The sequence below is a fragment of the Nematostella vectensis genome, chromosome 7 (assembly GCF_932526225.1).
Source record: "Nematostella vectensis chromosome 7, jaNemVect1.1, whole genome shotgun sequence".
Classification (NCBI taxonomy): Eukaryota; Metazoa; Cnidaria; class Anthozoa; order Actiniaria; family Edwardsiidae; genus Nematostella; species Nematostella vectensis.
In genome coordinates this window covers 3,251,062-3,263,756 of record NC_064040.1, presented here as the reverse complement: position 1 = coordinate 3,263,756, position 12,695 = coordinate 3,251,062, and the positions used below count along the sequence as shown (strand labels likewise).

The 12,695-nt window shown below is 38.3% G+C and overlaps 2 protein-coding genes and 1 non-coding gene across 3 annotated transcripts; 1 reads left to right on the top strand and 2 right to left on the bottom strand.

Moving 5' to 3' along the window:
* Positions 1–1,205: 1,205 nt before the first annotated feature.
* On the bottom strand, positions 1,206–7,824 carry LOC5514935 (serine palmitoyltransferase 2). The gene is made up of 11 exons (XM_001635003.3): positions 7,513–7,824; positions 6,798–6,952; positions 6,425–6,570; positions 5,907–6,125; positions 5,264–5,369; positions 4,539–4,758; positions 3,799–3,925; positions 2,902–2,938; positions 2,419–2,517; positions 1,937–2,066; positions 1,206–1,621 (listed from the first exon to the last, which is right to left on the bottom strand). Exons 1-11 carry the CDS (start codon positions 7,786–7,788, stop codon positions 1,553–1,555), a joined length of 1,584 nt encoding a protein of 527 aa, XP_001635053.2. The 5' UTR covers positions 7,789–7,824; the 3' UTR covers positions 1,206–1,552.
* Positions 7,825–8,545: 721 nt separating this feature from the next.
* Positions 8,546–12,500, bottom strand: LOC5514894 (enhancer of rudimentary homolog). The gene is made up of 3 exons (XM_001635002.3): positions 12,405–12,500; positions 11,234–11,321; positions 8,546–9,046 (listed from the first exon to the last, which is right to left on the bottom strand). Exons 1-3 carry the CDS (start codon positions 12,405–12,407, stop codon positions 8,835–8,837), a joined length of 303 nt encoding a protein of 100 aa, XP_001635052.3. The 5' UTR covers positions 12,408–12,500; the 3' UTR covers positions 8,546–8,834.
* A 100-nt stretch (positions 12,501–12,600) lies between these two features.
* Positions 12,601–12,672, top strand: Trnaa-cgc. The gene has a single exon. It is a non-coding gene; the product is annotated as a tRNA-Ala (tRNA).
* Positions 12,673–12,695: the final 23 nt, after the last annotated feature.

Genomic DNA, 12,695 nt, shown 5'->3' with positions numbered 1-12,695 from the left:
TGTACCTAAGAAATTCGAGGAGAGTAGCTTACGAGATGTTTAATCGCAGTATTTTCTAAAACACAAAACATCTTAGATTGCATGCATTTCAGTGTAGCTTGCTTTTGTTGTCCTTGGCACTCAAAAAATGTCACATGAACGTGCGTTACTTGACAAAGAAGTACTAGAGGCAGCAATGTAGACCTAGGTCGTAGTGTGCTGTGCATACTATATTACTATAGCAACACTTTTATTCCCAAGAGAAGCAAGTGTGAAAAAGACCCCGATATTTTTCGGTGTACATCTCAGCGAGCTATGCGTGGCTTAACCGACTAAGACAGGGCTGGGATCCTGGTTATTGCCTCCCCATTAATGCGCGGGTACCTCAGGTTTCTTTGTGTTGTACAATACGCTAGATAGCGGTGCTGGAGCCGAAGTCTTCAGCCTGGCCGTAAGGCTTTACGCTGCCATACGGTGTTTCAGCTCATGTCTGGATGTATGGTCAATTTTTTTCTCATTTTACCTGACCTGGACGAGGTTCGGTTTTCGGCCATGTTTTATTTTATTTTTTCAATGTTTATCAGTTACAATTCCATATTCCTAGCAAACCCTTGCTCATCCCTTTTCGGATATTTTAATTTGTATTCATTTAATACAGATACAATGTTTACTGCGACATTCAAGATTGATAATAAGGGAACTCCCGAGAGCAATGAAGAATTCTTAAGTTTAAAGTGAAGTGCAGAGCACAGGCTCACCGTTTCAACCAGGTACACATACAAAAAAGGACAAAATGCTTGCTAACCCTTGCTCTTGGGAAAGATAAAAAAATCCCGCAACCCCGTTACTATTCTAGACATGGTGTAAAAGCAACCAGGAAATACACTATCCACCAAAATTAACAACAATACCGATGGCGTCGACGAGCGGGCGACGAACGAATATCGATGGGAGGGTTGGCGTTGGCGAACGCTTATCGCGCCTTTACCACTCGGCCTGTTATTTGAAGCCTGGACACCAAGGGTGGTCTTAGATAGGAAACTAAAGGAGCCTTTTGCGCTTGGGCGCTATGTTTACAGTAGAATATTGTAGCCCGCATATAAGCCCGACTTGTTGGAAATAAAAAAAAAAAAATATCAGTGGGTTCGGTATATTCTTCCATCCGCATATATGTATATCAGTACTGTACTCAAAACTGACGCAATCTACAAGGCTATCACGCACTATTTACAAGGTAGCACTCATGCGCTGTTTAATGGTTTTATAAAACACAACACAGGGCGCATTTTCTTCACAACCCTCGGGGACACAGCGCGTCGCGGTCTACGCTGACAGCGACTTCCTCGGCCCAAGAAGATGTCGCCTTCACTTGATTACATTGAAATACAGTTAATAAGGCTACAGTTTGGACTCAAAACTGCTCATTTTAAGTGATTTAAAATTTACAGAAATGTATAGATATGTTGATCGTGATTCCAATGTGTTAGCAATGTTCGCTCAAAGGTTGTGATCGGATTCCAAAGGTTGTGATCGCACCGTCTAGCCATTCCCTTCGTGGGGCCACGGCGGCACTCTAGTCACGCTTTTGACGAGAATATTTCAGCTGGAGAATGTCACCCACTTCATCTATGGCCGCCAGTGCCTGCAAATGCATGTTCCTTTATTAGTGAAGATGGTTAAAAAACTCATTATACAATTATTTTACTTTTTTGTCAATATAGCAAAGTACCAGGTGTGCGAGATCATCCATTATCATTGGCGGGATATTTCTGATTGAATTCGGTAAATAGGACAACCCTAGATCGTCAAAATAGCACTTGTATAAGAAACTGTGGGGGCTAGCTTAAAAAATCCTGTTAATTAATTGGGCTTCTACTGTTTAACACAGACATCTGTCCAAACAAAGCATTATTTTTGTAGAAGTGAAAGGAATGGAATAGCAGTCACCACTACCCACCTGATCAAGCATTTCTCGAGTGTGTGCAGCAGATAGACAGAAGCGAGCTCTGGACTCGATGATGGGCGTGGCAGGGAACCCTACTACAACTACACCTATCTTTCTCTTGAGCATTTCCCTACCAAATGCCCTGCAACATAAAAATTAATAGAAGAAATGCGATGTAAGCAAACAAATAAATGCAATGCATTCAATTAGCTAATTTAATCTTTAAAACCCATGTTTATCTTGGCCTCAAACCTGGTCTAAATCAATTCTTTATAAGCATCATTTGAACATGAAAAAAAAAAAACCTCAACATAGTAGATAATGTTAAAATAGGCCTCAAGATCCTAACATATGTAAACAGGAGAGGGATTCAAATTTACACAAGTAGTATCTTAGGGCTGTTTTCTCTTCCACATGATGTCTTGGGTTGGTATTATAAAATCAGTGGATTTCAGTCTAGAAAAACATTGTTTGTATATATGGTGAATACTTACGCAATCTTAGCAGGCATGTACAGGAGTAATGGGACAACAGGGGATTCATCATGGCCATAGATGATAAACCCTAGCTCTTTAAGACGGCGACGGAAATACCTGATGATGATAACAAGACATGAGTAAAAACCTTTATTTTTACAACAAAGCACACAATGTGACTAGCCAGAAAGGCTCAAAGTTTGTCAGTTTTTGTATGCATGTGTGTGACTAGTCTAAAGCTTCTAGTCACACAAGTGAAGTCTCAGTCATAAAGAACAAAAGCTTGGACTGTGTAACAGAATAATGTAAATAAGAACATCTATTCAGATAAAAAATTGAAAGATCTTCAAAGTGACGTCCTTTAAAAAGGAGTAAGAGTGATATCTAAGACTTCACAATAGCAAAAATATTGAGATTGGGTAGAAATGGAGTTTACCAATCCCTTCATAAAATTCTGGCGATCATTTGATGCCTTTCTAGATGATTACATAATCAAAATACCTGGTGTTCTCAGCCAAGGCCTGTATCCTTTGTTTGCCTATGATAAAGAAAAGGACAATCAGAGAACAGAAGCGGGTAAATCAGGCTTGGAATGTTAGGAAGAATGTTTCCTGAATATTTCAATTTATTTCTTATATTTCCTACATATTTTCTTCACACAATCATCAGAACTTTTTAAAGTTCTTAAAACCTTTCACCTCTATCAATCTAGCTTAAAAGAAAGCATAGATAAACTTTCAAATCTGAAAAGGGATTTGAATTTGATTGAAATTTAAATTTTCGACAGATCTTTAAAAATTTTCCTGGCCGCGCAAAAGGAGATTGAATCAAGTGATCTAAAATACCCCAAAATATTGGCGAAGTGTTTTCTATTGCAATGCTACCCACAATAAAGTGAAGAATAATTTAAAATTAAGAATAATTATGCGAAAAAATAAAATATTGTTTTGTTGTAGGTTTCAAAAACAGCGCGCACTCGTGAGAATGTCGCCATTCTTGATTGCGAATGCAGCATGCACAGAATGCAAAAAAAACAATTAGTAGACTACAAAATATCTGCTAAATTTAGCCTACTTGTAGGCATTGATAGTTTTTCCGGCACGAAAACCCCATCGAAAACCCCATCGCTTCCTCGGTGCTCGCTACGTTTAATCAGCACTGAAAGCGCAAATGTGATAAAGCTATGGAGTGACGAGTGATGGGAGGTCATAAGCCAATCAGATCGCTTCGTCCGTATACGAACGAAGTTTGAAATCTATGAACGAAAAAGGAATGATAACTAAATGAAAACTTAAACTTAAACTTAAAAACATGCCAACAACTTAATGAAAGTCTTGCATGTGCTTTGGTTCCTTACTGTAATTTTCATCTGCACATCTTAAGTCTTCATTTACTGACCTAAGTTAGTGCCATCCTCCCCCAAGATAATCTTCATGGAGGTGTAGATCTGCAGGGTGACAGGCGGGGACATAGACGATGCATATGCTGCACTGTGTGAGCACCCTCGAATGTGGTTTATTATCTCCTACAAGCAACCAACATTAAAGGAACATTAATTATCATGGAAGTGCAGAGGGTTTAGGTATGGACATAACCCTGATGAGAAAACCCTCGAATGTGGTTTATTGCTTCCTACAACCAACATTATAGAAACATTAATTATCATGGAAGTGCAGAGGGTTTAGGTACGGACATAACCCTGATGAGAAAACCCTCGAATGTGGTTTATTGCCTCCTACAATCAACATTAAAGGAACATTAATTATCATGGAAGTGCAGAGGGTTTAGGTACGGACATAACCCTGATGTGAAAACCCTCGAATGTGGACTATGACCTATTACTACCTATTACATACTACAGTCAAGTCAAAACTAAAATGAACACCAGAATCCCCTATACGTCAGGTGCTTGAATTTATACAAAAATTAAGAAAAAGCCAATTCAAAACTAGTGCAACAAACAACTACTGGAGGTAGCAGGGTGGCAGCTTTCTTAATTGGATTTTATTTTCAAATAAAATCCAATAAAGAAAGTGATAGTGGAACAGAAATCTAAGAACAGGAAATCCTGTCTAATTGGACAACAGAGGACCATTTTAAAAACCAAATGTTGTTCACACCCTTAGTACAAGAGTTACCTTAGAAGATGCAATATATCCCCCGGCAGCTCCAAAACTCTTAGTGAAGGTCCCCATCATGATATCAATATCAGCGGGGTTCACCCCAAAGTACTCGGACACACCCCTGCCAGTTGGGCCAACCGCGCCTATGCTGTGCGCCTCATCAAGATACAAATATGCCTTGTACTTTTTCTTTAGCGCAACAATCTCAGGTAACCTCACTAATGATCCCTCCATGCTAGAGAAAGATGGGGAAAAAGTCAAATGATAAACTTTACATAGCAAATAAAATCATCTTAGAGTTCATACTAAAGTTTTGGCAAAAATAAGGAGCATATATTTTTTTAAAAATAAAGACACTACAACTATTCGACACAACACACAAACTTGTACTGGAGATATCAAACCAGCAGGTGTGTTTATGGTATTTGGCTGTTATTGTCAGTCTAAAATCTGTCTACGGCAACACAGGAGACTATTAAAAACCAGTCTTCCATTTTTTATAAATACCGCATGTCCCTTAGGGATTAAAATAGTGATACAGAGATATATGAGATAAGATATGCAATGATTGCTTAGGGAATCAACATCAACATACTGTTAATTAATATCCTTATGATTGGCTCACCTGTCCTTTAGGGATTAAAATAGTGATACAGAGATATATGAGATAAGATATGCAATGATTGCTTAGGGAATCAACATCAACATACTGTTAATTAATATCCTTATGATTAGCTCACCTGTAAACCCCCTCAACAATAATAAGAATTTTCCTCCACGGCCTGTGGGTCCTGGGCTGTCCCTGGACAACTGACGTTCTCAGCTTATTTTCCAAGCTTTTTATGTCTGAGGAGAGAAATTACTTCATTTTTACTTTTACAGTATGTATCATCATATACTTGTAGACCCATACTTCATATTTGCTATCTACCATCACATACTTGCAGCCCAGTGAAAACATCATTATACTAACAGCTGCCAACAACATTTCCTTTGTCTTGCGGTCATTCAAGCAAGCAATGCCAGCTGATGTTGGTGCTGTTTGCATGGAGCTAAAAATGTATCAATCTAAGTTCAAATGTTGTATTATCCATGAGCAGTATTACAATGCATGCAAATGAATCAAGTCATCGTTTCATCTTCATTTCTCATGGATAATACAGCGTTTGAACATAGCCTCACTGTTATTTAAATAAATATTCTGCAATCTCACACTTATCATTAAACAACTGATTTGTGGCTTCCATCAATCACATCTTGAATCAATTCTTATTGTCTATTAAATGTTAAAGTACCTCAATGCCCAATTTTCCCTTATTAAATAGCAGAAAATTTGGTCCCTACTGTATAAAGATGATTGAATGGTTGACAGATGTTTCTCACCATTATGTTTAAAAACTTTGATAGTGGCACCAGACAGTCTGGCTCCCAGTACTAACGAGGAGTGGTTGAGCTCATCGCTAATGATCAGGTCTCCTTTGCTGACTAGGACAGGGATGTTAGTGGAGTTGGTGGCAAAACCCATGCCGAATACCATGGCGGACTCTTTGCCAACAAACCTGGCCACCATATTCTCCAATTCAATGTGAATGTCAAGAGTTCCTGGAAATAAACCAAGGTTAGGGGCTCTTTAGTGTAGGGAAATTAAGATCTCAGTATTATAGCAAAGGCAGGATTTGTTGAGGGGCAAGGGATGCTATACAACAGAAACTCTATAAGAAGTTTTACTAAAAGTAGCAAGATGCTTTGGTAGGTGTGTGAAAACCATACTTGTACAGTAACACTAAGCGTGTACTCAAATATCCCTTATGAAAGACCCAATAAGGTAAATTCTTCTATACAATAGTTTACGGATGATATGATCCACTTAGCCATATCAAAACTGTTACTAAGACACTCACCAAACTCATGCCTTGCACTGCAGACAGCAATGCCATTCTTGTGGACAGACTTCTCAGCTTCATCAGCACACAGACCTTCATTCTCAGCAAATCCAAGGTAGTTATATGAGCCAAGGTTTAAGGCTTTTGTTTTGGTCCCAGTAAAACTAATAATATAAATAAAATAATGACTTAAAGTTGTAAAAAAAATAAATCACACAAGAAAGCATAAAAAGACATAAAATTATGCTCTAAGAAGATATGCGGAGTTGCTCTGTGCACATATGAAAATAGTATACACCTATATCAAGTAACGAAACATCTATATAACTATAATTTGTCAAGCTTTCTAATGATGAGTTGTTACCTTTTTTAAATAAAATACAGTACTTACTTGAAAGTCCAGCCATAATCGTCAGAGACTCTGTCGACCAATTCAATTTGAGCACCAGGGACACTACAGATTGGTCGATTCCAGCAATCTCGTATGCGGGTGTATAAATTCCTGGTATAAAAACTTTCAAAATCTGCATATAGTGGTACAAATCCCTGAAACAAAAATTACATCACGCCATCAGAAAACATGACGTAAAAGAAAGTCAACTATTTCTTCAAGTTAATAAATGACAAAAATTGTTATCTTCCAAGCTGATTATCAGTGAGCCAAATCAGGGGAATATTTAAAAATAGAAGCAAAACTACAATAAATCCTTTAATTTACTAAAGCATAGACTCCCTAGTCCCCTCCGTCAAATTCCGAATCGTCATTCTTGACAAATGACATTTGGCAGTCAATATTACGATACCAAACATTCTTAAAATAAGATGCTTGTCTTCTAGAAAACACAACAAACCATGGCATCAAAATCAATCTTAAATTATAACAGTGTATGAAGCACTCACAGCAAGCGTATTAAGACTGATTGATTTTTTTTTTGTGATTGACCTGCATGGCATTGTTTGTTGATATTTGCAGCGCGCTTCATTAAATCGACCGCACCTACTCATAGTGCGTAGGCATTTGTGGATTCTTAGAGAAATAATACTGAAATCCTTATAAAATTATCAAAGATTAGGTTATGCATAAATATGCGAGGGTCTCTTTTTACCTTGTTCCCTTTTTCTTTGGCAGTTTTCGACTTTTCGAGTCCATGTTTTCTCATGAAGTCTCGCATGTACCCAAACACAACCAGCACAAAATATCCGATGTAAGTCAACACAGCCACAATAAGAGGCGTTTCCTCGAATTCTTCATGGAATTCTTTTACTTTACTTCCTTTTTGAGGGATTCCGTTTGGTATGTGTCCGTTTCCGACAGGGTGGTAGCCATTTTTCTGGCGATTTTTGGGCGGCTTTTCATCCCGTTGCACACCCTCCGCCGCCATCTTTACGCTTGTGCCATGGGTCACGTGGTGGCGTGACTAGAACCCAGGACCATTCAATTTGTCACGCAATAATTTATATCAAGTGACCTTTTTGATACAAATAAAGGCACAGGTCCCCCAAGCCAATATGTTGTATTTTACGTGTCTCATTCACTGGAGTGGTTATTTAAATCCCTGTAACGTTTCAATCCATTTGGGGCAATATTGAGCGGTACAACTCCACAAACTGTTTAGAAAAGTTTGAAGGTTTTTTTATTATAATTTTCGGCCCAATTTTTTATTATTGTAACCCACCATATATTATACATATTAGCTTGGGGGACCTGTGATAAAAGAAGATACACGGTAAGGGTAATGTCCCCGAAAATTCCCGGAAAAATATTCTGAAGGCGTGCTCTAAATGTCATTTTCCTGGCCACCTTTGTTCCCAAAGTCCAGACTTCTGTTAACCAAACATCTTGTTTCTGGTTACTAAAATCCATTTCCAAGTGACGTGAACCCCTTTCCTCAGCCTAGATTCAAGGCAAAATCTGGTTCCGGTTTTACTACTTCAAGACCTTGGACATGTGCAGCATTTTTAATAAATGTCAAAGTTTGTACCAAATTTCACTTCCACTGCCTCTGAAGACTAGTTTAGGGGTGAACAATGCAACTCAAGCTATTTTTTCTACTTCAAAGGTTGAATCTTAGTGACATTTTCATGGCATTATAACATATTTAAACATATGTACAAGAAAAATCAGTAAAGCAATCATCATAATATTCAAATATTTTATTACATAAAGTGCTCAAGGATTGTGGGCTCAACTGTTAACAGTCCTTATTTAAAGCAAATGGAAAGAAAGAATTTACACAATAAGTATATGACTGAACTGTAAAACAAAAGAAAATGGTTTAGATTTGTTTTTGTACACTGGAATCATATTCACTAACCCGCAATGAATACAAGTTGAGAGAATGATTGATGACAACTTAACTAACCAATATACTAGTGAGCATCAGTTCTTGATCACATTGCACTGTGCTTTTTCCTTTGCACTTTGTGTTTATTTTCCAGCCTGTTTACGCAGCATTATATATATCTGTTCCTTGATCCAATCCTTATTATGAGGAGCATAATGCCTATTCTTCTGTGATACCAAGCAGCTGAGGTCAGTCAGCTCATCAATGAAGTCAAATAACTGGCTAATGTCATATGTAATGGAGGGAGTATTTGGATTTGTCCGCTTGAGATGCTCTTCGAAGATCTTGCACACTCCTACAAAAAAAGAAAATTTAAAATTGTAAAAGTGAATATTACAGTGCATTACATATTTAAGAGTGAACATCTCAGACCAAGAAATTTGTTGTTCAGAACAAAAATACCATCTTTTGCCAGGAGATAGCCCTTGATGACCTTGGTATTCTGTGAGAATTTGAAACCAACAGGATGAATATTTTTGGCTTGAGAGGGGAAAATGTATTTTTCGAATAAAATTTGGGATTTTTCGACCTGAACAGAAAATGTCTAAAAAAAAACAAAATAGAGAAATAAAAATAAAGAAAAATACTAAAACTACTTTCACAGAATACTAAGCTCATCAAGGGCTATCTCCTGGCAAAAGATGGTATTTTTGTTCTGAACGAAAAATTTCTTGGTCTGAGACGGTCACTCTTAAGTGTATTTATTATGTTGAGCTGTATCCCTATTTGCACTAGTCAATACAGAAGGCCCAAATAGTTGTGATCGTAAGCCAGAAGAATAAATACAATGCTCCAAAGACTGGTACTCAACCCTGCCAAATTTTTGTCTTTAATAAGGTGAAGAAGTCTTAAAGATGAAAATTTAGCAGAGTTGAATACCATTTTTTGGTGCATCCTATTTGCACTAGCCTTTACTACATCATATTCTTTATTAATGTTTGCATTCAACACATTTAATCAATTAACAGTACAGAGTTTTCTTAAAAATGAGCACACAGCAGAAGCCTTCTTCACACAACATTTGATGTGAAAACTCACTTCTACATAAAGTAATTGTTCAATACCAATTCCAAAATAATGTCTTTGGAGGATGATAATCCACCAAACATACAGCAGCGCCCAGCAATAAGGAGCCACCAATAAATAGTCTTGGCTTATCATGCAATTAATAACACAACAGCAGGAAAATAGTTGACACTATATGCAGTAGCAAGCATGAATAAAAAGCTGGTTTCACAAACAGTGTGAGAAACATCGCTGTGCTTGCGTTCAAACAGACCCAGCAAAGCTGTACTAACTCTTGGTTGACCACAAGATGAAGTAAAAGCTGGCAGCATGACTTTGCCAATAGTCTAGCAGCCGCTTTCTAGTGTCACGCACGCCTCCCCCACAAGTGGCTGCTGTAAACTGGACCACATTCCTTTTCCATTAACGACCAATCAGAATCCTGTTCCAGAATCCTGAAACAGTTCGCGTGCTATGCTAATTGCCCTAGTGTGAGTAAGCACGGCAGTGAGAATATCAAGAAAGTGTTGCATTTAAATTCAAGATTTCTGCTTTGAACAACCACCAAAAGCTGGCTATAATTGCCTACAGGCTTTGAACAGTTCTTCATTTTCCAAGCTTTATTGTACCGACTGGTTAGTTTTATTTGATAGAGAGCAGGACTCATTGTTATTGTTGTGATCCTTTGGTAAGCCTCTATAGATCGGATAAATTTCCCTGCAAGCATTGACAACAAAGAAAGTTGTTTCGCCTAGTGTTTGAAAGAGGAAAGCAGAGTAATACAGAGTCAGGAGTACTCTGCAGTTTACGGAGCAAGGCTGTGAAAGGCGAAACGATAAATGCCAACAACAGCGACTTGATCAAGTGTGATAAATGCACATTACTTGTACTAAGCCTTTCCGCTTCTTGGCTCGTTCAGGCTCTTAGTAAAATATGTGAATCTAGTAAGGAACTGGTAGCATTCAACACAGCAAATATATTCGCGAAACTTCTTACATATAAACTTTTAGTGCGGAAGGCTAGTCAATCGGCGACTTCAAAATATATTGCTTGTTGTATCCTGTTATCTGGTTACCCGAGTTTGATATAAACAGTTCTTGTGATCTATGTTTTTCTCAGGGTTTTCATCTCATGACTATTCCATGATTTTTACAAATAGATTCAACACCAGTGGAAGCTGTGCTCCAAAGATACTAGGGCTGGTTTCCTGCAAACTCTGATATATTGACCTGACAGTCATCTAATTCCGACTTCTAATTGGTCTATGTTAAACAATTTCTACACTCTGATTGGCTCATCACATTAACAAATGGAAACCACCAAACAATGGGAAAGGAATGGGGTTCGGTTTACAGCAGCTGCTTGTTGGGGAGGTACGTGACACTGAAAGCAGCTGCTAAGCAGACTACTGGGCCAACGTCTCTTGGTTAAATTCTTCAAAAGCCTATAGTGTCATATGATGTGGTATTATACTGACCTTCCATACATTCCTCTAGCGATTCATAATCAGAGTAGGTCCTAGTTTCTGGACGTGAGCCAGGCTGTACCAGTAGAATTGTGTGTGACTGAAGATAAAAACAGAAAATTGTATTAAAACAATAACCTGCTGAGAATGCCAATTCCTTAATAAAGTACTGTTTTCTCTTTTACTGTTTTCTCTATATGATATCTATAACTGCAAACCCAGGCACCAGCAAATTCTGGCTTAGCACCTGTCTACATTCCATTGGAACATGAGTACACTCTAGCACGAGAATACTTTTAGGCAGGTTTTTATCCGTAAGTAATTTTAAGTTTGAATCATGTGAGACTCACATATTACAACAATATCACAGGGACTTGGACCAATAACAAAAAAACATGGGGGACCGTCGCACTGTTGCAGCAGCAGCACTTGCTGCTGCAATTTAATGCCTTAAACAAATGGAAAAAGACAAACAAGTGTCAGAGGGAAGGAATGGCTGAAAGAATGGGTCATATTAATCTTTAGAGGAGCTACGTTTGGCCAAAGACCCATGCGATTGCCTACAACATCTTCGTATGGATTTCTGCCATATTTGCAAACCAAAACAGTCATCGCCCCCACCTCTCCCCCTGAAAGGAAGATTCGCCTCAATGCTTCCGTCATTTTACCAAATATGGGCACAAAGTCGTAGAGTTTTGAAACATGTTTCAAAAATCCTACAACTTTTTGTGTCATAAGCTCGTGTTGTATTAGAGTTGTAGACCTGATTTAGACTTTGCGACTTGAGTTGTATGTTGATGTTGCGTGTCGAATGCGATGGTTGTTGGAAAAAATCTTAGAGCCTTTACGATTTACACTACACACAACACTACATAATAAGATGTGACATTGTTCAACAGTTATGACCGTCAATGAAGACATGAATGATTGTGTTTGGAGTTGAGGACAGGGTAGATACTTATTTCATGGTCATGTGACGAAATAGCAAAAAGTTATGAACTAATTCCTCAACTTGGCAGGTCACAAAGTTGTTGTGTGAGAAAGAAAGACAAAGTCCGATAGCACGCGCAAACCAAGGCGCAACAACGCCGTGGTACTGTGCTCACATCTCGGCTAGAAAATACTTTGACATAAATACGTGTCCCTATATACTGGAATATTACGGTTAAATATAAATACTGACCATAACTTGGGGAAAAAGCGACGAGGAAACTTTACAAAACGGTCTTGTGTGTGTAGAGAGAAAAAACGCGGAGAACCGTGCATGTACTTTTATGGGCGAATGCTGAGCAGCAGTCAGTGGGCTCTCTCTATTGTTCTCTAGCCCAACAACATTATATAATTTATATTGCATTTATTTCCCTTGACTGTCCGTCTGAGGGGATGTAGCTCAGTGGTAGAGCGTCCGCTTCGCATGCGGAAGGCCCGGGGTTCGATCCCCCGCATCTCCACATTTTTTTTTATGATTTTGTTT

Coding starts and splice junctions, on each gene's coding strand:
- LOC5514935 (XM_001635003.3), bottom strand. CDS start 7,788: ATGGCGGCGGAGGGTGTGCAACGGGATGAAAAGCCGCCCAAAAATCGC. Junction 5,370..5,906: donor CAAAGTTTTTAAACATAATG/GTGAGAAACATC, acceptor TTCTCTCCTCAG/ACATAAAAAGCTTGGAAAAT. Junction 2,518..2,901: donor GCCTTGGCTGAGAACACCAG/GTATTTTGATTA, acceptor TATCATCATCAG/GTATTTCCGTCGCCGTCTTA.
- LOC5514894 (XM_001635002.3), bottom strand. Junction 9,047..11,233: donor GCTAGAGGAATGTATGGAAG/GTCAGTATAATA, acceptor CTTTTTTTGTAG/GAGTGTGCAAGATCTTCGAA.